Genomic DNA, 27,182 nt, shown 5'->3' on the forward strand with positions numbered 1-27,182 from the left:
AGGACCCCTGGACCACTACAGATATTTGATGTTTAGTACATACTAAAATTTAGTACCTATTTGATACTATTTGGTACCTGAGTACATATATTTGGTACCTCCACTGATATCGAAAAATCGAGCGAATAAAGTGGCCAGACATTCTGACGTCAGGATGTCTGGACCATTTTTGGTTTACATAGTTCTAGACAACACTACTAATTGATATCTTAGTCAATATTTACTACCTATTTGGTACCTGTCAATATATTTTTTTCAAATTTTTTTGGCGTACCAGAAAAAAGTTTATGATGGAATTTAAAGTTGTGAGCCCGGCCGTGCCGTTGAAGTATGTAGCGCCTGTCAAAAGAATAGAGGCAAATCCGCCTGCCCTGCTGCGCGTCAACTTAAATAGGAATTTATTTTTACCAATTCGTTACAAGATATTAATATCCTTACATACATACATACAATCTCGCCTACGCTACAATTTAACCCAAATCCCATAGTCGCCTTCTACGACACCCACGGGAAGAAAGGGGGTGGTGAAATTCTTAACCCGTCACCACACAGGTAATAATAATTAATATCCTTGCCTCGATATAATACAAAAAAAATTTTAGAAGTTTATAAACTTAGTTATCATACAGGTAAAAATACTACTACTATAGTAATCTCTTTAACACTGGTCACACGTGCGAGAGGGACACCAGCCCCAACTTTGACATTCTCATGTGGACACACTTTTACTAGTCTGATAAGAACACCTTTCTGTACCGGTGATAAAGTTCAATTTAGTATGGCAAAAAAAGTGTGAGCTCAGTCCCTATTGAAAGCCCATGAATTACACTAATTACTTTTATATTTCGACTATACAGGGTGTAAACCTAATACGGGCGAACCTCTTAACGGTGGTGAGTATAGACATAAAAAATGGAATTAGATAACATTTTTTTCCATTTTTTATTTTTGACGTGATTAAAATTTAAATTTTTTTATCCATATCCGCGGACGGACGGACGGACGGACGGACGGACGGACGGACGGACGGACAGACAGACATGGCGAAACTATAATTCGGACTACGGAACCCCGCTTTGACTTAAAATTTAAATATTTTTTTATCCATACAAAATAATTCGGCCCGCAACGTAATGCAAACACACTCGCGTTAACCGCTCGTTGACAGTTGTCATTGATTGTCATCGCAACCACGTTTACAGTACATTGCTGCTGGGAAATTTTTCAAAAATTCATTACGGGGTGAAAATTAAATATTGAATTATATGCCTGGTTTCATTTATCGCCCTTATTAAGTTTACGCGCTGTATTAATGCCACTAGTCAGTAGTAGAGATGATGTGCGAGTGCCTAAATCAAATTCCTATTTAAGTTGACGCGCGCAGGACGGTAGGCGGATTTGCCTCTATACTTTTGACAGGCGCTACATACTTCAACGGCACGGCCGGGCTCACAACTTTAAATTCAGTCATAACTTTTTTCTGGTACGCCAAAAAAATTTGAAAAAAATATATTGACAGGTACCAAATAGGTAGTAAATATTGACCAAGATATCAATTAGTAGTGTTGTCTAGAACTATGTAAACCAAAAATGGTCCAGACATCCTACGTCAGAATGTCTGGCCACTTTATTCGCTCGATTTTTCGATATCAGTGGAGGTACCAAATATATGTACTCAGGTACCAAATAGTATCAAATAGGTACTAAATTTTAGTATGCACTAAACATCAAATATCTGTAGTGGTCCAGGGGTCCTGACGCTCACAATTCATTATGATCTTTTCTCAGACGCATGTTTAGGAAAACCCACGTTAGTCCGTTTTCACATTATCTGATCCGATATCGGATGTCGCAATGTTCAATTTGAAAAAAATGATGATGGCGCCTGTATTGTATGGGATATCAGTCCTATATCGCACTATAGCGTTGAATCTGAAGCCCTTGTTTAGAGTTTAGGCTGGTAAATTTCTCAGGGTAAATTTATTATTTCACGTAAGTGAGAGCGAGAAACAAATAACTCTTTCTTGTTCTCCTAACTCTCCTTACAGGATAGTATGTGGCAAATGTGGATGATCTTGGTGCGGTGCGGACATGTGTTAGCACTGGTTAGCACTATAATAAATCCTTGTAAAGCTGGCATCCATAAGCATACCATTTAAAAATAAAAAAAACACCGCTCGGTGGGTTTAGTCTGTGGTAATGTTAAAAAAAAAAGGTATAAAGGTAAACACATTTTACCGAATGTCGGGTATATTTCGTAAAACGTTAAATATCTGCCTTTTCCAAAATACTATTTGTGAATACTTTATCTGCAGGACGCCGAAAATCGTAAAAATGCCATTTTACGCCGTTGCAAGAGGTCGGAGCACAGGTATTTATCATTCATGGGCTGATTGCGAAGCCCAAGTTAAAGGTTTCTCTGGAGCCAAATTCAAGAAGTTTGATACTGAATCAGACGCTAATGACTTTATCCGATCTAATTCTAACGCTGGCAACAATGGAAATAAATCCACTTATAATAATTATCAAAGCGGCACCAATAAAAATCTTAAGAGATCTTATGGCACGTCGTCCAAGAATAACAATTATTATCAAAACAAAAGCTCTTCGTGGACCAATGAGGCTGATTCCAATTCATCTGAAGATGACCTAGACGTAATATTAAATAAGCAAATGGACGATTTAGAAAAACGAGTAAACAATTTTGCTAAAGGCATAGATAAGATAAGCAAATCTGCTGCTAAAGGTTCCAGTGCCCAAGCTAAAAAAACTATTTTAATCGAACCACCACAGCCAAAAAAATATAAACATGCTGAAACTATTGAGTTTGAAATAGATGATGAAGGTTATGTACAAGTGTACACAGATGGTGCTTGTTCGGCCAATGGCAAACAGGGAGCTCGAGCTGGTCTCGGAGTGTTCTGGAGCGACAGCCACCCACTCAACAGGAGCCAGCCAGTGTCTGGCCGAGCCACCAACAACTGTGGTGAGATCCAAGCAGCAACCCTCGCCATCAAGATTGCTCTCCAAAATGGAATCACAAAACTAACGATTAATACAGATTCACAATTCCTCATCAATGTAGTTACCATATGGATACCTGGTAAATAGAAGTATTTTTCTTTTTATCTAACTGAGCTACTTGTTTTTTTTTTATATATAGGCACACTATAGGAAGTTGTGCGGAAGTTAAAATCTTTATAACATGTCGTAATTTTAATCCAGATAAATCAATTAGTTTTCATATTAACCTTCATTATTATTTTAACTGATGTTTGCTTTTTACATAACAACTGTATCTCAATAAAGTTGTATTTCATAATTCATATAAAACTAATTTGGCATATTTTTTTTGTTTGATAGGTTGGAAACGAAGAGGATGGAAATTAGCATCTGGAGAAGCTGTAAAAAACGAAATAGATTTCAAGGATCTAGACAGTGTTATGCACAAACTTCTACTTAAATGGAACTATGTGAAAGCTCACAATGGAAAACATGGCAATGAGATGGCTGATAGGTTAGCTAAAGCTGGAGCAGCCATGTACAATAAATGATAGAATGATTAAGATTGATGCTTTGACCATGATGATTGTTAGTATCTATTGTTACACATGTACAATAATGATAATGACATTGTATATGTTGCAACAGGCGTTGGGCTGTGCCCAAATTTATGTTGGCCACAGTATTTCGGCACAAATCAAGCTGCTGAGCACTGTTAAGCATAAGCAGGCTGACTATTGAAACACTAAAAAGCAGAGGAAAGATGTTGATCAAAACTATTTTTTATGGACTCTCACAATTCTGATGTACCTACCTAGTACCTATTAATAGTTAATTACTTGTCTAAATATATAAAAGAAGAAGCTGACTGACTGACTGACTGACTGACTGACATATCAACGCACAGCCGAAACCGCTGGTCCTAGAGATTTCAAATTTGGCACGTAGGTTCCTTATATAGTGTAGAGGAGCACTAAGAAAGAATTTTTCAAAATTCACCTCCTAAGGGGGTCAAATGGGGGTTCAAAGTTTGTATGGGGAAACAAGATTAGTTTGACTATTTTATTCGAAACTTCACAGGAAGATTCCTTAAGACATATGACTGAATACGTGTTTCAGGTTTTTTGAAAATTTAACCCCTAAAAGGGTGAAAAGGGGGTGATAAAGTCAAAAAATCAGTATGGGTATCGTTTTTATGGTTTATCGGGTCGCTGATCACGATAAATACAACGTTTTTAAAATCTAACGAGGCGGAAATGAAATACCTGTTGTGGTGCAATGGGGTTTAAATATCAAAAAAAAAATATAAAAGAAGATATTGACTGACTGACTGACATATCAACACACAGCCGAAACCGCTGGTCCTAGAGATTTCAAATTTGGCACGTAGGTTCCTTATATGGTGTAGAGGAGCACTAAGAAAGGATTTTTCAAAATTCACCTCCTAAGGGGGTCAAATGGGGGTTCAAAGTTTGTATGGGGAAACAAGATTAGTTTGACTATTTTATTCGAAACTTCACAGGAAGATTCCTTAAGACATATGACTGAATACGTGTTTCAGGTTTTTTGAAAATTTAACCCCTAAAAGGGTGAAAAGGGGGTGATAAGGTCAAAAAATCAATATGGGTATCGTTTTTATGGTTTATCGGGTCGCTGATCACGATAAATACAACGTTTTTAAAATCTAACGAGGCGGAAGTGAAATAACTTCTCCCCTGTTGTGGTGCAATGGGGTTTAAATATATAACAGAAGATATTGACTGACTGATTGATATATCAACACACAGCCGAAACCGCTGGTCCTAGAGATTTCAAATTTGGCACGTAGGTTCCTTATATAGTGTAGAGGAGCACTAAGAAAGGATTTTTCAAAATTCTCCTCTTAAAAGGGTGAAATGGGGGTTCAAAGTTTGTATGGGGAAACAAGATTAGTTTGACTATTTTATTCGAAACTTCACAGGAGGATTCCTAAAGACATTATTATGACTAAATACATGTTTCAGGTTTTTTAAAAATTTGACCCCTAAAGGGGTGCAAAGTGGGTAAAGTCAAAAACACAATATGGGTATCGTTTTTATGGTTTATCGGGTCGCTGATCACGATAAATACAACGATTTTAAAATCTAATGAGGTGGAAAAGAAATTTTCTCCCCTGTTGTTGTGAAATGGGGTTCAAATATCCAAAATAGCCATAAGTATAGCTTTAGTTTTTATCTTTACTTCTGGTTCAAGAGATTTCAAATTGACACGGAAGTTCCTTAGAGGAGCACTAGGGGTAGGGGTGGGGATAGGGATAGGGATAGGGATCTGGATCTGGATAGGGATAGGGATAGGGATAGGGATAGGGATAGGGATCGGGATCGGGATAGGGATAGGGATAGGGAAAGACGGGGATAAGAATAGGGATTGGGGTCGGAATAATCGGTCGGCAATCGATATCTAGGCAGTGTAAAATGCAGGTGGCTCAGTGGGAAGGTATTAGTAAGTAGGCATCGGCGAGTATCCTGCATCCGTAATAACTATTACATTCAATGTGCTGTAAGAAGATCGTTGTTTGCTTGCCTTTTATATGTTTACGTTTGCAATAAGTATAAGCAAAATGGAAAAAATTGTAAGCGATAATGCAAGGAAGTACTTTTTACCCTACCGACCATAGCGTCGAGATACTGGCTATGTGGGTTGTATGAAGTTTCCCCAGTATAAATATTTATATAGGTAAAATACATACATATTCGTACCTACTACCTACGCTGTGGTCGCTGTGTAACAATTCTGTTTAATATAGGAATGATTTGCTAGTTCTTTCATGTTAAATGTTATGTTTAAGCCAATTTTGTTAATTAATTTAAAAATACATTTTAGATTGATTTACTGACTATGTATTTTGTTAATTTAGTAATTAATTACTTTCAATTGTATTAATTAAAATTCTAACAGATTTAATTGTTGCTTACTTAAATCCTTACACGACTTATTTTAAAGAGCGTTTATAATTGGACGTAGTTACGCAGAAACGTTCCAATCCATCTGAAATTGTCATTGAAATGAAAGACTTTTGTTTTTCATACAAGGTCAAAAACTTAATGACAATTTCATGTGGATTGGAACGTTTCTGCGTAACTACGTCCAATTGTAGGAATGAAATTATAAGTAAATAAAAAAAAATACAAATATACCTAGCAACAAATAGCAATATTCTTTCAGTTTTGTTTTGAGAGTAAATATTTCACCATCTTAAAATACACCATATTAAACAAACTGCTAATTATTTTCACGTGTCTATTAATGGTGCAAAGGATTAAAAGTAGTCTTATCTAGAGATAAAATAACAATTAAGTAAATTTTAGTTTTTTACTTGCGTGAGAGTGTTTTACTTTATAATGATAGTGAATAATCCATTAACGCCCAGTGAGTGTCAGTTTAATCCTGCTCTCGTCTTGCGAATCATTCTGTATAATAGTATTTTATGCAACAGGCGTTTAAAGGAGGTCAAAAAAGACGAGTGGCGTGGGTAGCCACGCCACGAGTATTTTTTGACTCAGTTAAACACCGTTGCATACAATACTTTTTCTACGATCATGCACTTACTTTTGAATAGTTTTCTAGAATAACTATCGCGAAATTCGCACAGTTTCCTATAAGTATATTGACTTGTCCTCTGCAATGTTTCTGCACTCACCCTGTCGATCGCACTCACCGCGCCGCCGCCCGCCCCCGGCCGGCGCCCCGCGGCCCGCCCCCGGCCGGCGCCCCGCGGCCCGCTATATCCCTTAAAGGCATCCTAACAATGCTGTAAGAGCTATATCGTATGCGTGAGTGCGCGGGGCGCCGGCCGGGGGCGGGCATCTTTTATGTAGGGTTTTAACGATCTATGCACGACACGGTAAATGACGAATAACAACACGGGAGTAGAAAATAGTATTTTATGCAACAGGCGTTTAAAGGAGGTCAAAAAAGACGAGTGGCGTGGGTAACAATTTGAGGCGAAGCCGAAAATTGTTATTAAGACGCCACGAGTATTTTTTGACTCAGTTAAACACCGTTGCATACAATACTTTTTCTACGACCATGCACATACTTTTGAATAGTTTACTAGAATAACTTTCGTGAAATTCGCACTGTTTCCTACAAGTATTTTGACTTGTCCTCTGCAATGTTTCTGCACTCACCCTGTCGCTCGCACTCCCCCGCGCCGCCGCCCGCCCCCGGCCGGCGCCCCGCGGCCCGCTATATCCCTTAACGGCTCCCTAACAATGCTGTAAGAGCTATATCGTATGCGTGGGTGCGCGGGGCGCCGGCCGGGGGCGGGCATCTTTTATGTAGGGTTTTAACGATCTATGCACGACACGGTAAATGACGAATAACAACACGGGAGTAGAAAAAAGTATTAAAACGACATGTACCTAGCTTACTAGGACCGCTTATTCGCACCTTAGAACCAAACTGACTCAACTCAATAGCGATTAGTTTCAGCGTTAGGTCGAATTTTAATTCGAAAGATGCCAATCGTTCAAAAAAATTGAATTTGACTGGCCTAATAACTTCGGGCAAGTACATACATAGTTACATAAACTCTGTATTCCGAAAAGGGCTGGCAGATCATGCTCATGTTTCAGTACGTAGCCACTCTTAGCAATTAAGAGCGCTTTTACGAGCGAAACACTAAAATCGCAAGCGAGTGTTTAATCGTACCGTGTTCGATATCGAATGAAAAGGGCTTTATGAATAGTTTACAAATATGGTATATTAGACTTCAAAAAGTGATCTCTGGACAAAATCGAATTAGTCTTACCCTCATTTTATTTTATTTCAGAACATTATAACAAAAACGTAATCCATTAATTATCGCAGTACAGGACAGGATACGTACTTAAGACGATACGGTAGGGGTCAATTCTCCATACAAACGCTCTCGACTATTTCCTCCCTGGTTTTTGAAGATAGAGCAATGATTTTTCAACACAGATTGTTATTATTTTTATCTGTGTTGGACCGTTTTGATTTTTTTGATATTCTGCTTTTTAAAGACTCTAGAGCCAATCAAAAACCAAAAACGTCCTTTTTCATTGTGGCGCAAAAAAAGGTGTGATACTCAAGATTGGTAACAATTAACCAAAAAAGCTAAACGGTCCGACATAGATTATTTCATTGTTATTCAGATTCTCAAATTTCGTTCCGATTAGGTAATTAAGTTTTGAAGGAGGAAACAGTCGAGAGCGGAGCCTCGATTTTAAAGATTTTTTTGAAATATCTTTTGACTGAGTTGTTCTTAATGGACAATTTTTTTTGATAAATCTAGTTAATAACACTTGTATATTTAACTAAAATTCCCAAGTTGAAAGGGGGGCTATAGTTTGACTAATCCAGTGGATAAAACGCGTGACTGCAGGGGAAGCATGGTCGCGCGATAGACGATAAAATATCAGGCCGTCCCTATCGCACTTACAAATAGTGCGATAGGGAGGCACTATTTGTAAGTGCGATAGGGACGGCCTGATATTTTATCGTCTATCGCGCGACCATGCTTCCCGTGCAGAAATATATGACTACCAGCACGGGAAGCATGGTCGCGCGATAGACGATAAAATAGCAGGCCGTCCCTATCGCACTATTTGTAAGTGCGATAGGGACGGCCTGATATTTATCATCTATCGCGCGACCATGCTTCCCGTGCAGAAGTACAGGACGCCGCTGTTATTCTGATGTATGGGGTGACAGTTCAAAATAGTTCTAATGAAATTCCGCAACATGGCGCGTATTCATATATTTCTGGTCGGGCTTAGGGACAGGCACGGAAGTATAGGGGACAGGGCAGGGTTACGATGGCGCCATCTGTTGGTGTGGGCGCCCACAGGCAACTATTTTGTCTTTTGGATGTGTTTCTATGAAAAGTCGCGTCGCTACGTGTGGTGTGCGCTGTACTAGCCCATAGACGGAATGTGTGAGTTGCATGTTTCTGTCAGCCAACCCCATTGAGTCAAGCGACTTGCAAGCGACCTAAGTGTTTCCTGCAATGGGAACTTGGGACTATAAGTCCGTTTTCACATTATCCGATCGGATGTCGGAAGGATTTCAATGGAAAAAATCTAAGATGGCGCCTGTAATATATGGGATATCGGTCCTACATTCGATATCGGATCGGATAATGTGAAAACGCACTAACGGCCACCCAGCAATGGCAGTTCTCGTCGTCGTCTTATTAACTCTCACTACTCTCAGGGACGATACAGACATCTCACATCCCATACACTGGTATCTGAGTTGGGACAGACTGCATACCAAATGATGTATGTGAACTGCATGCCGACGTGGAAGACTGAAGACGCAGTCGGCGTACAGTTCTCACCTCATACAAGTTGCAATTAATTGGGTTGAAATCCATTCGTTTAGGACCTACTTATAGTTGATGGTTGAGGCCTAATATCGGTGATGGAAACCGAGATCAAACTCGTAAACGAACGGATTGTCTTCATAAAAAAAATCCAATCCAATACACCATACGTATTGGATACGTGATATTTAACACATTCAGTACCAGACAAAATAATATATTTTTTATTATTTTAGAATTAATGTTAAAATGGAATAATTCACACCTCCGGCAGGACTTGAACCTGCGACCTTCTGCATTGTCGGTGCAGCCGCTGATCAACTGGATCACAGAGCAGGTACGTTTTATACGCAAGTGTGGGGTGGTGGTTGGAAAGGTAAAACAAATAAAAACAATTATTTTAATACGGTAATGTTTTTTTATTAGGATACTTATTAATTAGGTCTGTCACCTTTTATAACACGTATTTTTTATTCCTAAGTCACCACCAATGCTCGTAAAAAATTATTTATTCCTATTTTTTTTATCAGAACAGTCTACTGCGAGAGTGCGTGGGTCATGGCGGCCTCGGCGCACACAAACTATAACAACCACTCGTACAATATTTTGACGCACTCTGACCAACTCTCAATACAATTATTAGAGAGGTAAGATTAAATGATAATCGACACGAACATGAAACATCTATGAGCCTCATTTCTAATGACATTGTTTTGATGCTTTTTTCAGCAAAAAGATGGACTGTACACTTGTACAGTTGCCAACTATATAACAAATGTATTAGATGCCATTGCAAAACCATACCTACCTCCTTAACACATCGTGACTATTGGTGCCCTACAAAGATGCTACTCATGCTACCAATATTTATTAGGTTCCCCGAACCGGTTAGTTTAGTCTGGAAGTCTCTGAAACGATTTTTATAACCGACCTATTCCACTCAGGTAATACTGTGCAAGTGGACGCTCGACGTTTCTAAATGCGCATCAAAACGTGAAATCAGAAAATGAGGCTACAGATGAATGCCGCTCAAGGTATCAGCCAAAAGTATAGGTATCGTTATTTAACGAAAAATGTAAGGTAGTACTGGTCTATTTTACATCTATGTCACTTAATTTAGAAAAATCCTTCTACATATTTATAAATTCACAATGCTCATTCGCAAAGTTGTATTTGAGAAAATAATAAAATGCATTTTTTTTACACGAAACCATTTTTACGTTGCAGGTATAATGTACTAAATAATTATAAATGTAATAATATGCCTACTGGTCATACGTATTCACAATACAAATGGAGCTAGTAAATGATCGCATGTTACTGTAAATATGCTAAGAATTACTAATTCAAACATGGCACTATTTTTTTTCTAAATGGCGAGGTGTCACCGAGAATGTAACTACAGATTAGAAATGACCAAGTATTTTCTGATCGTAGGAGTGGTAGCGAAACCAAGTGGTATTAGGCACGTTATACCTATTACCAGACATGCAACTACAGTAGGCCTTAACAGCTTTGGAATGAATTTTACAATCTTGGTAATTAAGTAATTCAAATGACTCCAGTGCCCAGTCCACAGTGCGTGCTATATACGACACAGATTAGATGAAGGCATGTATTACCTACCGCCAATCTTGAAAATCTAAATTCGTGATTGATTAGGTATATTAAGTAAGTAGTAATAAAGTTAAATTAGAAGTTCAATATTCGCGGTAGTGCCTGTGGACATACTGGACATGAGCTGCACGCTTTAAGCATACAAGTTGCACTCTAGGCTAGATAGATGCAAGGGAAGGCACAATGGAAATGGCTAAAGACGAAGAAACCAACCAACCTGTCCAAAACGTCTCAACCTGCTATGGAAGCTAGAGATAGTGGTTCTAGTAACAGTTTTACGTACTTATATTTTTTCATCTTTAGTCATTTCTACTGTGCAGACTTCAGATAAAAAGTAGATAATAAGTATGTATAATAATTAAGAATTTCATTCATTTTATAATAAGGCATTGACAAATAATAACGCAACTTCATAATAATGTCTTAATAACGGTAACTAATATATAAATAGCTAGTTAAATGATTTAGTACATATAATTTAAATCCTAAATTATCTAATTATTACAAAACGGGTCGGCATTGAAACATACCATAATTATTAACAAAATTAATCTAAGACACAACGTTTTAATAAAATTTGTTACAAAGGTGAACAATCGTTTTGGTTAATACTTGGTAAAAGTTAGTTAGGTAAATTGAAAAATAATGGGTAATTATTTTATTAGGCTTTGAAATGACTAGTCTTAACAATAGTTAAAGTGTAAACTTAAGCCGATCAGAATTAGGTTAACTGCACGACGGCGCAGCGGGCCTGTCACCCAGCGCCCTCGCCCACACGCTCTGAACCTCATATTTAAGCAGCATTTAACTTTAATACCTAATTACCTAACATCAAAGACATATATATAACTCCGTATAGACAGATAAAGTCTAAGAAAAAAACGTACCTCAGTACCATACAGAAAAAGGTAGGTACGGTGGCGTAGATGGCATTACACCTTTGGGGTACGCTCAGCTAGATGGCGCTAATATTAATATTTGACATTTTAACACATATCAAGCTAAGAATATGGGCCAAATTGTCAAAACTGAGGTTCAAACGTTTTAAGCCTGTGTCAAGAGATGGCGGTTTATGCACTGTGATTACACATTTTACTTCGACAGTAACTCTCTATAATACTCGATCCTCTTTGCCTAACACAAATAATAATCATACATACGTGGCTTACCATCAGACAAGACTCCTTCGTCTGTAGACATAGAACGCCACATATAATGAGTAATAGGTAAGTAGAACAGTTACAAACATAACAGTAACACAGTAAGATGCATTGTTGTGTCCGTAATAACATCCGTAAGTGAATATTATATTATACATAAAAAATGTATTCATTAATACATATGCAAAACATATGCGTTATATTCAATAGCTTTTATGATTGTTTATAGGGAATTTCTTTATACTACGGTACGGTACGGTCGGTGGCAAACGCGCACAGGCACACAGCCCGCTTGATGGTAACTATCCGTAGGCAACTCCATCAGCTCGTCTGCAGCAGTCCTTTCAAAGGTTTTTTGTTTTTTGGCAAGTTTACATTAAATTGAATTTACTCGTAAAGTCGATTTTCAGTATACATGGGGTCTTAGTGCGTTTTCACATTATCCGATCCGATATCGGATGTCGGACCGATATCCCATACATTACAAGCGCCATCTTGGATTTTTTCTATTGAAATCCTTCCGACATCCGATATCGGATCGGATAATGTGAAAACGGCCTTACACTGAAAATTTTGCGCGAAGTAGGTACCCTAGTATATGAATTGAAGTGTAATCATAATCAACGCTGATGAAGCGACGCCTGTAAACGTGCTCGGCAGAAAGGACTATTAAAATTATCGTAATGTTCGAATAATAGGCAGAATTGAGACCACAAATTAGTTACCTACTTTATTTTTTTTACCATAATTAGAATATATTTATATTGGTATAGGTAAAGTCGCCATCAGATATATCGGAGCGGTCAAGTTGGTAAAATATCTGAACACGCCTCTATTGTCAAGGCGATAAGGTTCAGACATTTGTGCGCGCCCGGCTGCTCAGATATGTCTGATGGCGACTCAAACAACTTCAAGTGGTAGTGATAACAAAATATATTGTTTCATGGTAAGTATATCATACCTATACCTGAATCTTAATGGTACATAATATAAGTAGGTATACCTAATTACTTTTTGTAATCGATTTGCGTGATTATAGCTTCTTGTCTTTTCTTCCTACCTAGTTATATTTTTAGCCAGGTATGAAACAGAAAAACTTAAGTGTTAACACCAATCTTAATGCCTCATTAAATGCCAAAATCATCATCATCATCATCCTCCTTGCGTTATTCCGGCATTCGCCACGGCTCAAGAGAGCTTGGGTTCCGCTTTGACAACATTAAATGCCAAAATGACGTACAAAATTAGTCTATAATATCAATAATAATAACATTCAAAATTCGGTATTTTTAAACCAGGTATCTTATCGCTTACCTACATACCTCACAGCAATTACAAATACGTAACGTATACATAAAACTGAGATTTTTAATTATTACGGTTACATACAGAGCCTAGCGCGTAAAACGAAATTGCGCTATTTTACTCGTACTTTCTACTCTTCTGTATTCATGTGACAGAGAAGCAAATAACGACAATTCTGTCTTAACGTTAAGTCCTTGGACACCTATTTTACTGAGTGCTGGCCATGCTGATAGAGCATGCTCAGTTATTAACAGAGATTCGTTTACTCAAAGTTCTAGTGAACGGTCGGGAAATTTCATTAATGTTTCTTGACCATTCAGTGATGATAATTATATTCAGAACAAAGTAGTTAACTGCTATCCTGTATTTAGCACCTGTAGACTAGACTAGAGTACTCGTAATGCAAGACCTACCCTACTGTCGCCGTAAGCGCAACTGGACTATCTGTTAGGGATATAAGTCACACGGGTAACGTAATGGAATACCGACCGATTGACAGACGTAGGTCTTTGGTATACCTACTAATAATGGTTTTAAGTTTACTTTTTGACCTACAAATTTTAGGAAGAAAATAAAATATTTCGACGCTAGTGTGGAAAGTAAGTCATTACTAAACGTGTACGGACAAGAATAAATTCGAAACGAATGGCGATAAATTAAAACACGACCGAAATGGTTAGGTACGTCTATTGTATTTTGTTCACTAGACGATATGCGTTTTATTCAAATATAATATGAATACCTACAAATAATGAAATTGGCGGTGCTGTTAGCGAATCTTGAACCGAAGCTACCCGGTTGCGTGGGACGTGCGACGCTCTCGCGCTAGCTCGTAAGGAGCAGTATCTACACCAGATATAAAAATTTAAGGCGACTATTAATCACTTCTTAGTTGTAATCACTTGTTATAAGGTAATATCTACTTATATTCTTAATTATTACGTTTTATGGTGAATTGGTAGGTTTCTGTTCGTTTAAATGAGACATTTAACGAACATTTCCATTCGATTTTTAAAAATGTGTACTATTAGTAGTAGTCTCAGTGTGATTTTTCTTGATACATGGGGTTTAGCAATATTTCTATATTATTTTATTCCTTTACTATCACGTCTACATTTAATAATTTAATTTGACACCGCTTTATACATACCTACTCGTTATTTTCACTATCATCATCGAATCGCGAAGTGGTACGTATTTACACCTACTGTGTCATCCAGTCGCTAGTAGTTATCAAAAATATTTGTTTCTATGTCTTTAGTAAAGTAATAATTCTGTGCGTGTTTATTGTAACTACTGAGTTAATGAGTTCACGTGGCGATGAGGCGAAATGGACGATTTTTGTTAGAGGCTCCCTGCGAGACCAGGCTTCACATGAAACCACCACGTTCATTCCGTATGAACGGGGAGTCCTTACACTGAACTCAAGGAGTAAAACACAAAGTACCATACTCTTCCTCGGTATGGCGCGGTTTTAATAACTCCTTGAGTTCAGTGTGGGTACTCAAGTACTCATTCACCTCTACTCATTCACCCACTCATAGACACGCAGTCGCAGGGTCGAGGTTTAGTCTCGCAGAGATCGGTCCGCACCGTTATGAGGGGCGATCAATGGATGGAGCAATGATATGAGAGATTCTATACGATGACGGATACATTATGCATATACAATTATACATTCAATCACTAAATTATTATAGTAATCTTAGTAAATCTATCTACGAATAAATATTAAAAATTCAATGAAAATCAGTAAAATAACTTGATATGCTTAGTTTGAGACGTAGATTAAATAAAATATAAATAACTAATTAAGTTAGTCAAAAACACTGGCAAAGTGTAGGTAAGTTGCTAAACATAATATATGACAACTCTATCTAAATAACATTAATAAAATGCGGAAACTAGTCTATACGATATTATTTTCAGCATGAAATTGTACATGCTCTTAAAACACGATAAATATACTAAACAGTTAATTGCACAGTTCTGTTGCGTAGTTGCTAATAGTGTCCCTCGCGGTGCGAGTGCAGCCCGCCCGGCGCCTCCTCTCCCTGCTGCGCGCCTGGTGCGTGGGCTCTTCGAATCCGCAGTGAGAACGACTGCCCCAGACTTTAGACAACTGAGAGAGTTCATCCGGATACGAGAAGGTTTACCGGAATCTAGAACTCTTAGTACCGTTTTAACAAATTTCACATTGCAATTTGTTTACGCAATCTTTGGTGTTCACTGTGGGTAGTAATAGGAAATCATAAATATGAAGGACCGTCAAGTACACGGAGGCGACGCGTGTCACATTAAATCGAGCACTCGTCACTGTCCCTCGCGTAGTCGTCGTCGTCGTCGGGCGCGCGCGCGCCGCGGCGCACGGAGCCCGCCACCACGCCCGTGTTCACTTGGCTGAAGAGCGCGCTGCGGTTGAGGCGGCCCGGCTCGCGGTGCGGGCTCAGCCGCTCCGCCACCGCGCGCTCGTAGTTGTCCGAGATCTTGTTCACGCCGTTCACGGGGCTCATCGCCTTGCTGCCCTTACTCGGGGAAGCGCCCGCTTTATCGAAAAGAGCTCCTCCTGTCGCGGCGCTGTAAGGCGGCGGGTCTTTCGCGCGTGCTCCGCCCGGGCCTCCCAGTAAGTGCGAGTAGAGAAAACTGTTGTTGCCGCCGAATCCGGCGTACCTGTTGTCGGCTTTTCCGTTTACCATCATTAAGCTCACGGGTTTTTCTGGAGGGACGGGTTTTTCTGGAAGGTGTTTTTCGGGGGCTCCGTCTCTGGGCGTGGGCTGGTTGGGCCACCGGTCGGCGGCGCCGATGGTGTATATGGAGCTGAGGTTGACGTAGCCGGGCGCGGCGGGCTGGCGCGGGCGCGCGCCGGCCGCGGCCGCGCGGGCGGCGGCGGCCGGCTCGCTCGCCGTCGACTCCTCCACGCTCGACTCCTCCACGGCGTCCGTGTTACTCAACTCTTCTAGATTAGGCGATAAACAGTCTTCATCCGTCTCATCGTATGAGCTGCAATCAAACAAACTGTGCTGTTCAGAAAAATCGTGCACAACTAAATATGGTACCGCATGTAAGAATGGTTATTTGTTTAAAATATTTTTCCTTTGTTAGTGTTGCTTCATGCCAATGAGTCTCATCATTATTTACAAACAAAAGCGTTCAATGTGTTTGTGTCAAAAGAAAGGCATACATTACATATTTACAAGGGTAGTGCGTTTTCATCAGTAAGGTAGACAAAGAGCCTCAAGCGCGAAAGGATCGAAACGCTAGACAGATCAAAATGGGAACGCGCGCGGCGGCGCTGCGCGCTGCGCCGGGCTCGCGTGGCGTGCGACACTCGGGAACTCTTGCATTCGCATTCAAGCTCACGTAAGCGGTTGTGGTGTAGCCTTCAAGAGGCAACCGACTTGAAACTCAATGCAGTAAACGTACACAGACACTGCAATTCACCAACACTTTCTTACCCTAGCATAGCCAGTTCTGTCTTCCTCCCTGATGAAAAAAATTGAGTGTATAATAAACAAAAATACATATTTTATAAAAAAATATAGATACCACAATTTAATTTTATATACATAATATATATAAATAGGTAATGGTGATGAAAATATCTGTGGAAAGTAGTTATTTATATAAAATGGAAGGGTAGATGTATTTATTACATTTGTGATATTGGTAACTGTGTTAAAGATATGTAGATAGATGGTAGAACGTAAAGTGGTCAAGTTGGAGGTGAGTATGGCGCTTGAACTCATTCGTTCTCTACGCTTCTTGCATTCAGACAATTTCGGCCACATACAAACAATCCGATGCCACAGACGGTGCCTATTTGTATGGACACAAGTGCGGAACGGACTCAAGATGCTTCAAAAATGCTCAAGTATTCTAAATGTTCTATTGTGCGTCATTATCATTACCAAGGGCTTCTATTCTAACATATCTACTTTACCACAGCCATTTGATATTTATTTGTAAAGCTTGAGTCCATTAAGTCCTGTACTCTTGCATAACTCAAAGAATCGAGTCACACATTTCTTTCTCTCGGACTCTTTCATTATCCTATATAATTCCCTGTTCATAGTAAAAAAAGGAAGTTATTATTATTTTGTGTGTAATTCGTAAATAAAAATCTCAATCGTAAAGATGATAAAATGGCTTACATTTGATCCTGGGCATCACTGCCGCCTTCTTCTGCGACCAAGAGCTCGTACTCCTCCGCGGCGAATCTATCCCACTCGGACATCTGTCAACACAATACGTGACGAATAAGTGAAAACCATGAGTACCTAGCTACTGGTAGCCAAGAAAGATCCCTATATTACATAGGGCCTTCCGTGTATTGCCAGGCACAGTGAGAAATGCGGCATCACCCATACTACCATTTCGGTCGCGAAATCTCCAAATCAGTAACTAACTGTCAAATGTGACATAACGCGTAGTAATATCGTGCAAACAATGCGACCGTATTGATATAATAACAAAATGTAAGAAATCACTCGAGCAGTTTAATTGCCCATGGTAATTGTTACAATTTTATGAGTAATAACCTTCAATTATCTTTATTTTACTTTAAATATTTCTAAAAAGTCGTTGTATTGACTGTCCGTGATTGCCCGGTACTGACAGTTGTCATGGCGGACAATCACAGACAAGTCGGGCAAGTTTGGCGAAGAAGCTACTTTTTCCGTTATAAGTTTTGAACCGGGCATTCGTTCCTCAACAGTCGCAGTGACAGTTGTGCAATAGTTGTTTGACATTGTTAAATCAAGTGTATTGTTAATAAATTGTGTTTAATCGAGTCTGCTGTGTGATTTGACGCCACATCTCCTAACCTGAGCATGAGATCACAGTAGTGGTCTCATATATCAGAAGTCGGATCGAAAACAAAGACCCGCAAATTGGTTGGCCGCAAGATTTGTACATGCAACGGGAAAATGAAACGTAAGTCTTGTGTTTTTCCTACCAATTTAGTTAATTACATATCAACAAGTTAACAGTAGCAACCTACTAACGTAGGTCCGATAATATTCGAATTTCCCATGGTTACTTTATAAATATGAAGCATTTTTTTTTACGTTTCTGTATTTCTTTTATCAAAGTTACAAACCTGGCTTGTCAGTTACTAAATATTTTGACTAATTAGTATAATTAGTAATCAAATTATGCCCTGTACTTTTGGGTACCTCTTTGAAGAAACGTAAACAAACAGTTTATACCTACATTTTGGGGTAGTCACAACATTCGTTGGTTAACCAACCAAATTAAAACCAAGCAGATCGTCCCTAAGAACATATTTTTGGTCGTATAACATTTTCATTTATCCTCAACCGGTTTGAGGAGCCTTTTGGGGGTGGATTTTGTTTACGTTTGCTTGTGTGAATGCCTAGGGATACAGACTATAGAGGTGACATACTAAATAAAAGTAACCACCTGTAGTGCCTGCGGTTTGTACCGTGGCATGTGTATTTTGAGTTCAGTACTGAAAGTTGGGTAATAATCGAGTGATTTCTTTATTTTAATCATTATGTCTTACACCTTGTCTGCTGCAATTAACTAACGTTGTAATCGGTATGCTATTTGAGGCTCGATCAACCTCGCCGCCGCATTACGAGTAGGTATGTTTTAGATAGAAATTACGGCAGATTGTTACTATTTCATAATTTGGAGATCAGATGTATAAGTAGTTAATAAAAATTAAAGGATTGATAGTCATGAATGGCATATGATTGACGAAGGGCTAATAGTCAATTAAAATTGAAGAAGGATATATTGATTAGATTTGGATCATGGCTAGTTGTGATTCATCGGGAATTGCTGATCAATCATGATCGCTGTTTGACACAATTAACCAATGGTTTGATGTACATTCAATCATAACTGATAGTCCTGTAAAAGTGGCCATTTTATGTATTGTTTGAAGTAGTAATAGTATACCAAAATAATAAGTCTTTTTTTTTATATTTAAGTGATAAAGCACTACCCACTGTTGACACTTTTTTTTTCTTTAATTGTTTCGAGGTCGCGAGAACATGAGCGATGGAAATAATAGTCCTCAAAGGAAGCGCGAAAGGCGAGCACATTCGCGTGAGACGATGACGCCGCCGTTACCAGTTCGCGACGAGATTCGAAGTCGAAGCCGTAGCAGTGGTCGTGGACGAAGACGTTCGCGCGAAGAAGGACGTGACAGCCGCCGTTGCCGTTCGAGGTCACGGTGTTCGAGAGGAAGGCGATCACGGCTGACAATGACGAGATCGCGATCGCGGTCACGTCATTCAAGGCGAACAGGGCGCTCCAGGACACGAACGCCTACGTCTGTGGGAGGCAGGTCGCACCATTCACGGCCTCGGCACGCAACCAAGCACAGGTCTTCACGCTTGCGTACCCCGAGTACGCCGAGGCGAGATGCTGCGCGCCGGCGTGATTCAACCCCAGCAGGATCCTCAAATCGTGAGTCAATGAATAATGTATTTATGGAAAAGTTTATTGAGGCACTTAAAGGACTAAAGAGTAATAGCGACCGCGAGAAGTTTCCCGTTTTGAATAACGTAATTCCCGATTTTGACCCATTATGCAAGGAACAAACGGTTGATACGTGGCTTCACAAAGTAGATGAATGTGCCCAAATTTATGGGTGGAGTGATAAACAAGTTATTCATTATGCTCTACCGAAATTAACAGGGGTAGCAAAGACCTGGTACCAGGGCTTGCCTTCGTTACTATTTACGTGGCAAGAATGGAAGGAGAAACTGAGGGAGTCTTTCCCGACCAGAGACAATTACGCGGATTTATTGATGGAAATGCTTAATAAGAAAGTACGATATGGGGAGTCTTTGGAAATTTACTACTACGCAAAGATGAACCTTCTAAATCGCTGCGAGATATCAGGGAAACGTGCGGTAGACTGTATTATAGCAGGGATTGAGGACCGCGGTGTTAGGTTGGGTGCTCAGGGAGCTGAATTTACGGAACCAGAGCTAGTGCTCAAGTTTTTGAAGACTGTTAAAGTAGGTCAAGATAGGAGCACAAACGAGTCACAAAGATTTAAGGATAAGGATAAACGCTTGCCAAATAATACAGTAAAGAATAACAAAAATGACGTTAATTCACAAAAGTCAGGGCCCCGGACTTGCTTCAACTGTAATGAGGCTGGTCACCCGTTTTACAGATGTCCAAAACCTAAAGTTCGATGTACTAAATGTAATTTTCTGGGACATAAAGATACTGAATGTCCTGGAATTAAACAAAGTAATGATGTGAAACCTAAAGTAGTACTAAAGCTTGATGCTGAGTGTCACGAAACTATTCAAAGTACCCAATCTAAACCCAAAGAAGTTTTAAAACTTGATAGTTCGGGCAGCTTAAGTGATAAATATAAAATGCCAATTAAAATAAATGACATGTTGTCAGAATGTTTCGTCGACTTAGGATGCGAAGGGACTTTGATACGTATCAGTGACGCTCGGCGGCTAGCATTAAATTGGACTGTAGAAGATGTACCAATATTAAAGTCTGCGGGTAACATACCGTATACCCCGCTTGGAAAAGCAAATGTTACAGTTGAGGTCCAAGGCGTAGTAGAGAATGGCGTAGAGGTAGTGGTGGTAGACGACTACTTTATTAACTATCCAGTATTATTAGGCCATACGTTTACCGAAAGACCTACAGTAAAAATAGTAAAAACCGATTCAGACCTTATTTTTCAAAGGTACAATGAAGACAGCGAAAAATCGGTTATGATTTATCCTCTGGTGTGTAGCGAAACCACTCAAATAAATATCGGTGAATTAAAGGCTATTCCGGTTAACTGTTCTGATACATTTACGGGTAGTGTTTATGTAAACGGGACCGTCCGCAAAGTTGTTGACCGCGAACATTATCTATTGCCCGGGGAGTATAATTTAACTCGAGGGGTTGGCAAAATCTTAATTCAAAATATCGGCAAGAATGAGTTGGTTATACATAAGGGCAGTCTAGTGACGCGTAGTAGAACAATAAGTGGGCAATTAGAAATACTAAAGGTACACATTGGCGAACAGGCGGCGTCAGATGAATCACCAATCAGCTGTGGACAAAATTTAACTAAACAACAAGAGGAAGATTTGAAACAATTATTAAATAAGTATAAATCATGTTTTTCGACAGGCTTAAAGGATTTAGGTTTTACGACTGAAACTGAAATGGTGATTCAACTCGACGACCCAGAGCCCGTAGTATATCGCCCTTACCGGCTATCATACAACGAACGTCAACTAGTCCAGAACATGGTCAAAGAAATGTTAGAAAGTGGTATAATAAGGGAATCGAATAGTCCTTATGCAAGTCCGATAGTGTTAGTCAACAAAAAGTCTGGGGAAAAGAGATTATGCGTAGACTACCGTGCCTTAAATAGTAAAACGAAGAAAGAACATTATCCCCTTCCGCGAATCGAGGATCAATTAGATTTACTATCCGGCAGTTCCTTGTTTGTTACACTTGATTTGGCATCTGGCTACTACCAGATCCCAATCGCTGAGGGTTCTCGAGACAAGACGGCTTTTGTGACACCCCAGGGTCAGTATGAGTACAATAGAATGCCGTTTGGGCTGGTGAACGCACCATCTGTCTTCCAGCGTACCATGAATAAAATCATCCAAAACTCACCTGCTTCGTCCTATGCTTTGGTGTATATGGACGACATATTAATTCCAGCTAAGTCGTTTGAGGAAGGTATGTTACGACTGGAGGAGGTGTTGGGTTTACTAGCGCAGAGTGGTTTAACACTTAAGATGAGTAAATGTAATTTCTTTTACGACAAAATTGAATATCTGGGGTATGAAGTCAGTGCAGATGGAGTTAGGCCGGGTACTCTCAAAACTGAGGCTATATCTAAATTTCCCACGCCAACGAATGTGCACGAAGTAAGGAGGTTCTTGGGACTAGCTAGCTTCTTTGGGAGGTTTGTCGCTGGGTTTGCTCTGATAGCTCGCCCATTGACCAGTCTTCTAAAGAAGGAAGCAATATGGAAATGGGGTCAAGAACAAATTACATCATTTGATCAGTTAAAACAAATCTTAATCGAAAGACCAGTTCTAGCGCTATATAACCCTCATGCGCCCACGCAACTTCACACCGACGCGAGCAAGTATGGGGTAGCCGGCATACTACTACAACAAGATAGCTCTGGGGCGTTAAAACCTATAGCGTATTACAGTAGGCAGACTAGCATCGACGAGCAAAAACTGCACTCATTCGAGCTAGAGACCCTCGCCATAATCGCATCGTTAAATAGATTCAGACATTATCTGCTCGGTATTCAATTTACCATAGTTACCGACTGCAACGCTCTGCGTACCACAATGAGTAAACGTGATTTAATTCCTCGCATCGCTCGTTGGTGGTTACAATTTTTGGAATATGATTGCTCAATAGAGTATCGGGCCGGTGATAAAATGGCCCATGTAGATGCTCTCAGCAGGGGTCCTATTAGTAACGATCGAGAGATTGAACACGTTTTAGATGTTCTCACTATCGGCTCTGACGACTGGTTAGCTACCGTACAGCAAACAGACGAAGATATTAAAAATATAGCAGAAACCTTAAGTGATCCTAAATGTAAAGAGGCTATCGATATTTTCAATAACTACAAGTTAGTGAACGGACGCGTATACAGAATTTTAGATGAGAACAACATTCGTTGGGTCGTACCAAAGGGCACCAGGTGGCAGCTATTAAAAGCAAACCACGACGACGTCGGACACTTTGGGTTTGACAAAACTTTAGCGCGATTAACAGCGACGTATTGGTTCCCAAAAATGAGGCGATTTGTGAAAAAATACGTCGCTGCTTGTTTAGAGTGTGCACATCACAAGCTGCCAAGTGGTGCCAAACCCGGTGAGCTTCACCCTATACCCAAAGTTAGCGTACCGTTCCACACTATACACGCGGACCACCTTGGTCCCTTTATACGTACGAAACGCGGAAATACTTACATCCTAGTCATCGTGGACGCGTTCACTAAATTTGTTAATCTCACTGCTGTGCGTAACACAAAATCGGCTTCGAGTATAAGGGTATTTAGGGAACATTTTAGTTATTTTGGTACACCTACACGTTTAATAACAGATCAGGGCACGAGTTTCACTAGCAAGACTTTTAAAGCTTTCATGCGATCGACTGGTATAAAGCATGTCTTAAATGCTGTGGCCACACCCCGAGCGAATGGTCAAGTGGAGCGTTACAATCGCACCATACTGGCAGCGCTCGGGGCAATGAACCACGAAAAAGCGAATGGGTTATGGGACGAACATTTGCCAGATATTCAGTTAGGTATTAATACCTCTGTGCACTCCACCACCAAAAAGACCCCTACTGAAATGCTATTTGGGCGAAACGTGATTAATCCTTCTCAAGGATTATTGAATGACGTAATAAATGACGTCGCTCCTGAAGCTAGTGAAATTTTAGATAACATTAGGAAAGATGCTGAAAATTTAATTAAAGCCCAACAAGATAAAGATAAAGAAAGGTACGACCAGCATAGAAAGATTGGCATTAAGTACAAAGAAGGTGACTTAGTCAGGGTGATGAGAACACCTGTAGGGATCGAGGGTCAGTCAAAGAAGCTCGAACCGAAATGTAGGGGGCCATATAGAATTAAAAAGGTTCTCCCCAATGACAGGTTCGTAGTTGAAGATACGCCACTCACAAGAACCAATAAAAAGTATGAGGCTGTAGTTGCTATTGACAAAGTTTTTCCATGGACTTGCTTTAAAGAGCCCGTGTCAACCGAATCGGAAAGTGATAATGATAATACATCTGACCGCGAATGAATTATATAAATTAAAGTGTCACATATTATGATTATTATGTGTTCAATTAAGTACAACAACAAAATGTAAATGAGTTAATGAAAATATGACTATGATTTAATAAGTCCAAGGTAAGGTATAATGTAAACGATCCCTTGCCTAAGTATGATTTAAAGTAATTGATTAAGGCCAATAGATGATGTAAGCGATGGGGTATCAGGTAACCGATGCCCCACCTGTTGGCGATGTACTTCAATTGATAATGTGTAATGTATTAATTGAAGTAAATGACTAATCTCCAATAGATGATGAAAGCGCAGTGTGTCAGGTAACAGATGCACTGCCTGTTGGCGATTGGTAATACCAATTTGGTATAAATTACAATGGCAATATATTTATTGGTAAATGTAATGTGCTAATAAATATATTTACAAAAAGTATGGTTGGGTTGTCAGGTAACCGACACCCATATAAGTTTTGATGTAATATTTTGTAAATCATGGATAAATATTTATAAATATCGCTAAAATTATTTTAATAAGTGTATTCTAAAATGGTTTTAATATGTAACAAAAATAAGTTGTAATAAATTCCGATACATAGTTGTTTTGTAAATAAAACTATCGCTTAACTAACAATCTTATATTAATATTGTTACAAAGATTTAATGTACTTAAATGTTAATTTGTAAGAGATTATGAATCTTTATCATTATCAACATCAACGAGGGACTCGTTGAGAGGCGGATGGCCGAGTTGTTACAATTTTATGAGTAATAACCTTCAATTATCTTTATTTTACTTTAAATATTTCTAAAAAGTCGTTGTATTGACTGTCCGTGATTGCCCGGTACTGACAGTTGTCATGGCGGACAATCACAGACAAGTCGGGCAAGTTTGGCGAAGAAGCTACTTTTTCCGTTATAAGTTTTGAACCGGGCATTCGTTCCTCAACAGTCGCAGTGACAGTTGTGCAATAGTTGTTTGACATTGTTAAATCAAGTGTATTGTTAATAAATTGTGTTTAATCGAGTCTGCTGTGTGATTTGACGCCACATCTCCTAACCTGAGCATGAGATCACAGTAGTGGTCTCATATAATTAACCCACATTTTAATACAAACACTAATAATAAATATTTGCTATTTGCAAATTCATGCGCCATTACGTTTTAATGTCATATAGTTTTATTTATTTTTCATTTTGCCGTCTCTGACAGTTCGCCATTTGAAAGGAATGAAACAAACGAATGATATTGGGAAAACAGTCGCCAAATAGTAACAATTTGTGCACGGGTAGTGCACAGTTCTGTGACCAATTGTGCCTGTTACCAATCGTCCCCATTTGGGTAGCCTCGACTAAACGTCGACCGTACTGCGACTAAGAATTGAGACCCGAAGATCTGTGTGTACGAAAAATAGGACGATTTGCGTAGGAACGACGACCGCTTTAAAAATAAACTGTACCTAGTCGTGCCTCGAAGATAATATTTTTTATAATTATTAAGAATGTTTCAATTTACCGCTAATGTGATACTAATGTACTTAAATAAATAAATAAATATTATAGGACATTCTTACACAGATTGACTGAGTTCCACGGTAAGCTCAAGAAGGCACACAGGCAGGCTGTTATGACACAAGCCTTCTTGAGCTTACCATGGGCCTCAGTCAATCTGTGTAAGAATGTCCTATAATATTTATTTTATTTTATTTATTTATATCATAAAAGGAAATGGAACCTTATGCTTGGTCTTTGTTGGTACTGTATCATCATTTAATTTCAACGTAAATAAGTAATAAGTGTACAGACATGGAATAGATCGAGACAAATATGCAGAGAAGACGAGGCAACCACTCACCTCGGAGTCTGCGTCTCGCTGCGTCGCGAACGGGTCGCGCTGCTCGTGGTCCAGGTACTTTTCCAGGTTGAAGAATGTGTCGAAGAATATCGGCGTCAGCTTACACCTCTTTAGGTCGGACAATGTGATCTTGCCCTCAACAGTCGGGTGCACCATGTCCAACATCTGAAATTTTAAAGACATCATTCAATTCCATAAATACAAAAGTCTTGGCAAGAATACCTTTTTGTACCCTTTGGCGTAGAAACTCTAGGACCATGGGGTCCCAGGGCGAAAAAGTTGTTCACAGAAATCGCGGAGCGTCTGGTTGAGGTAACTGGTGACCGAAGAGCTGGCGACTTCCTCGCACAACGCGATACAGCGAGGAAATGTCGCCAGTATCCTTGGTACAATGCCTCAAGGGCCTATTTTAGACATTAGCTAGCTTTTAAGTTTAGTCTTAGTTTCTTATATAATTATGTAAATAAAGAAGTTTTTTAAGACATCATTTTAATAACTTGTACATAACACAGTAAAGGTTCTAATGAGTTGGCAACGCGCATGTGACACCCCTTGTGTTGCAGGCGTCCATAGGCTAAGGTAACCGCTTTCCACCAGGCGACACACTGACACTGACGTAGTATAAAAAAATAAGTTAATTTTTGTTATAAGTCCTGTACCTTTATCATTTCTCTCTACTCGGAATTGAAGCATTAAAATTCTGAATTTTTCTACAGTATTGTTGGTGTTCCAAACTCTAGAAAAAGTACGGTTGGTATGGTAACCAATAAAAGAGGTGTATTGTTAGTACTATACCTACGTCTAAAATTTATTTAATATACTTGAATTCAAAAGATCTGCCCATCAACCAATGGAAGGTTTCTGTATAGATCGATACGCAAAAGCTGTGAGGAATATTTAGAATGAATGAGTAATAGAAATATGTATGTGTAGTATATATTATTGTGTGTATCACATGAAACAAAAAAAATGTGGCTGATTGTATGCTAAATGCAAGTGTTATTCACACAATTCACACAATGACAGTTCTGTAGGCATTAGTCTGTTTTCACATTATCCGATCCGATATCGGATGTCGGAAGGATTTCAATGGAAAAAAACAAAGATGGCGTCTGTAATGGCTGTAATG

General features: G+C 39.3%; 2 protein-coding genes across 3 annotated transcripts in view; one reads left to right on the forward strand and one right to left on the reverse strand.

Annotated features, from left to right (window-relative positions):
• Nucleotides 1-2,206: 2,206 nt before the first annotated feature.
• Nucleotides 2,207-3,906, forward strand: LOC125241219 (ribonuclease H1-like). Its single transcript, XM_048149584.1, has 2 exons — nucleotides 2,207-3,103; nucleotides 3,364-3,906. Exons 1-2 carry the CDS (start codon nucleotides 2,242-2,244, stop codon nucleotides 3,552-3,554), a joined length of 1,053 nt encoding a protein of 350 aa, XP_048005541.1. The 5' UTR covers nucleotides 2,207-2,241; the 3' UTR covers nucleotides 3,555-3,906.
• Nucleotides 3,907-11,978: 8,072 nt separating this feature from the next.
• The window catches only part of LOC125240634 (serine/threonine-protein phosphatase 2A regulatory subunit B'' subunit delta-like), a 94,127-nt gene continuing 78,923 nt past the window's right edge, over nucleotides 11,979-27,182 (reverse strand). The window contains exons 9-12 of one of the 2 annotated variants that reach the window (XM_048148627.1): nucleotides 26,054-26,218; nucleotides 17,568-17,650; nucleotides 16,872-16,899; nucleotides 16,259-16,416 (exon numbers count right to left, since the gene is read on the reverse strand). In XM_048148627.1, the coding sequence (XP_048004584.1) occupies nucleotides 16,405-16,416; nucleotides 16,872-16,899; nucleotides 17,568-17,650; nucleotides 26,054-26,218 (288 nt within the window). In that variant the 3' untranslated portion in view covers nucleotides 16,259-16,404. Of the gene's footprint in view, nucleotides 16,417-16,871; nucleotides 16,900-17,567; nucleotides 17,651-26,053; nucleotides 26,219-27,182 lie in introns of both variants that reach the window. The other variant, XM_048148626.1, reaches the window with a different exon arrangement.

The sequence above is a fragment of the Leguminivora glycinivorella genome, chromosome Z (genome assembly GCF_023078275.1).
Source record: "Leguminivora glycinivorella isolate SPB_JAAS2020 chromosome Z, LegGlyc_1.1, whole genome shotgun sequence".
Lineage (NCBI taxonomy): Eukaryota > Metazoa > Arthropoda > Insecta > Lepidoptera > Tortricidae > Leguminivora > Leguminivora glycinivorella.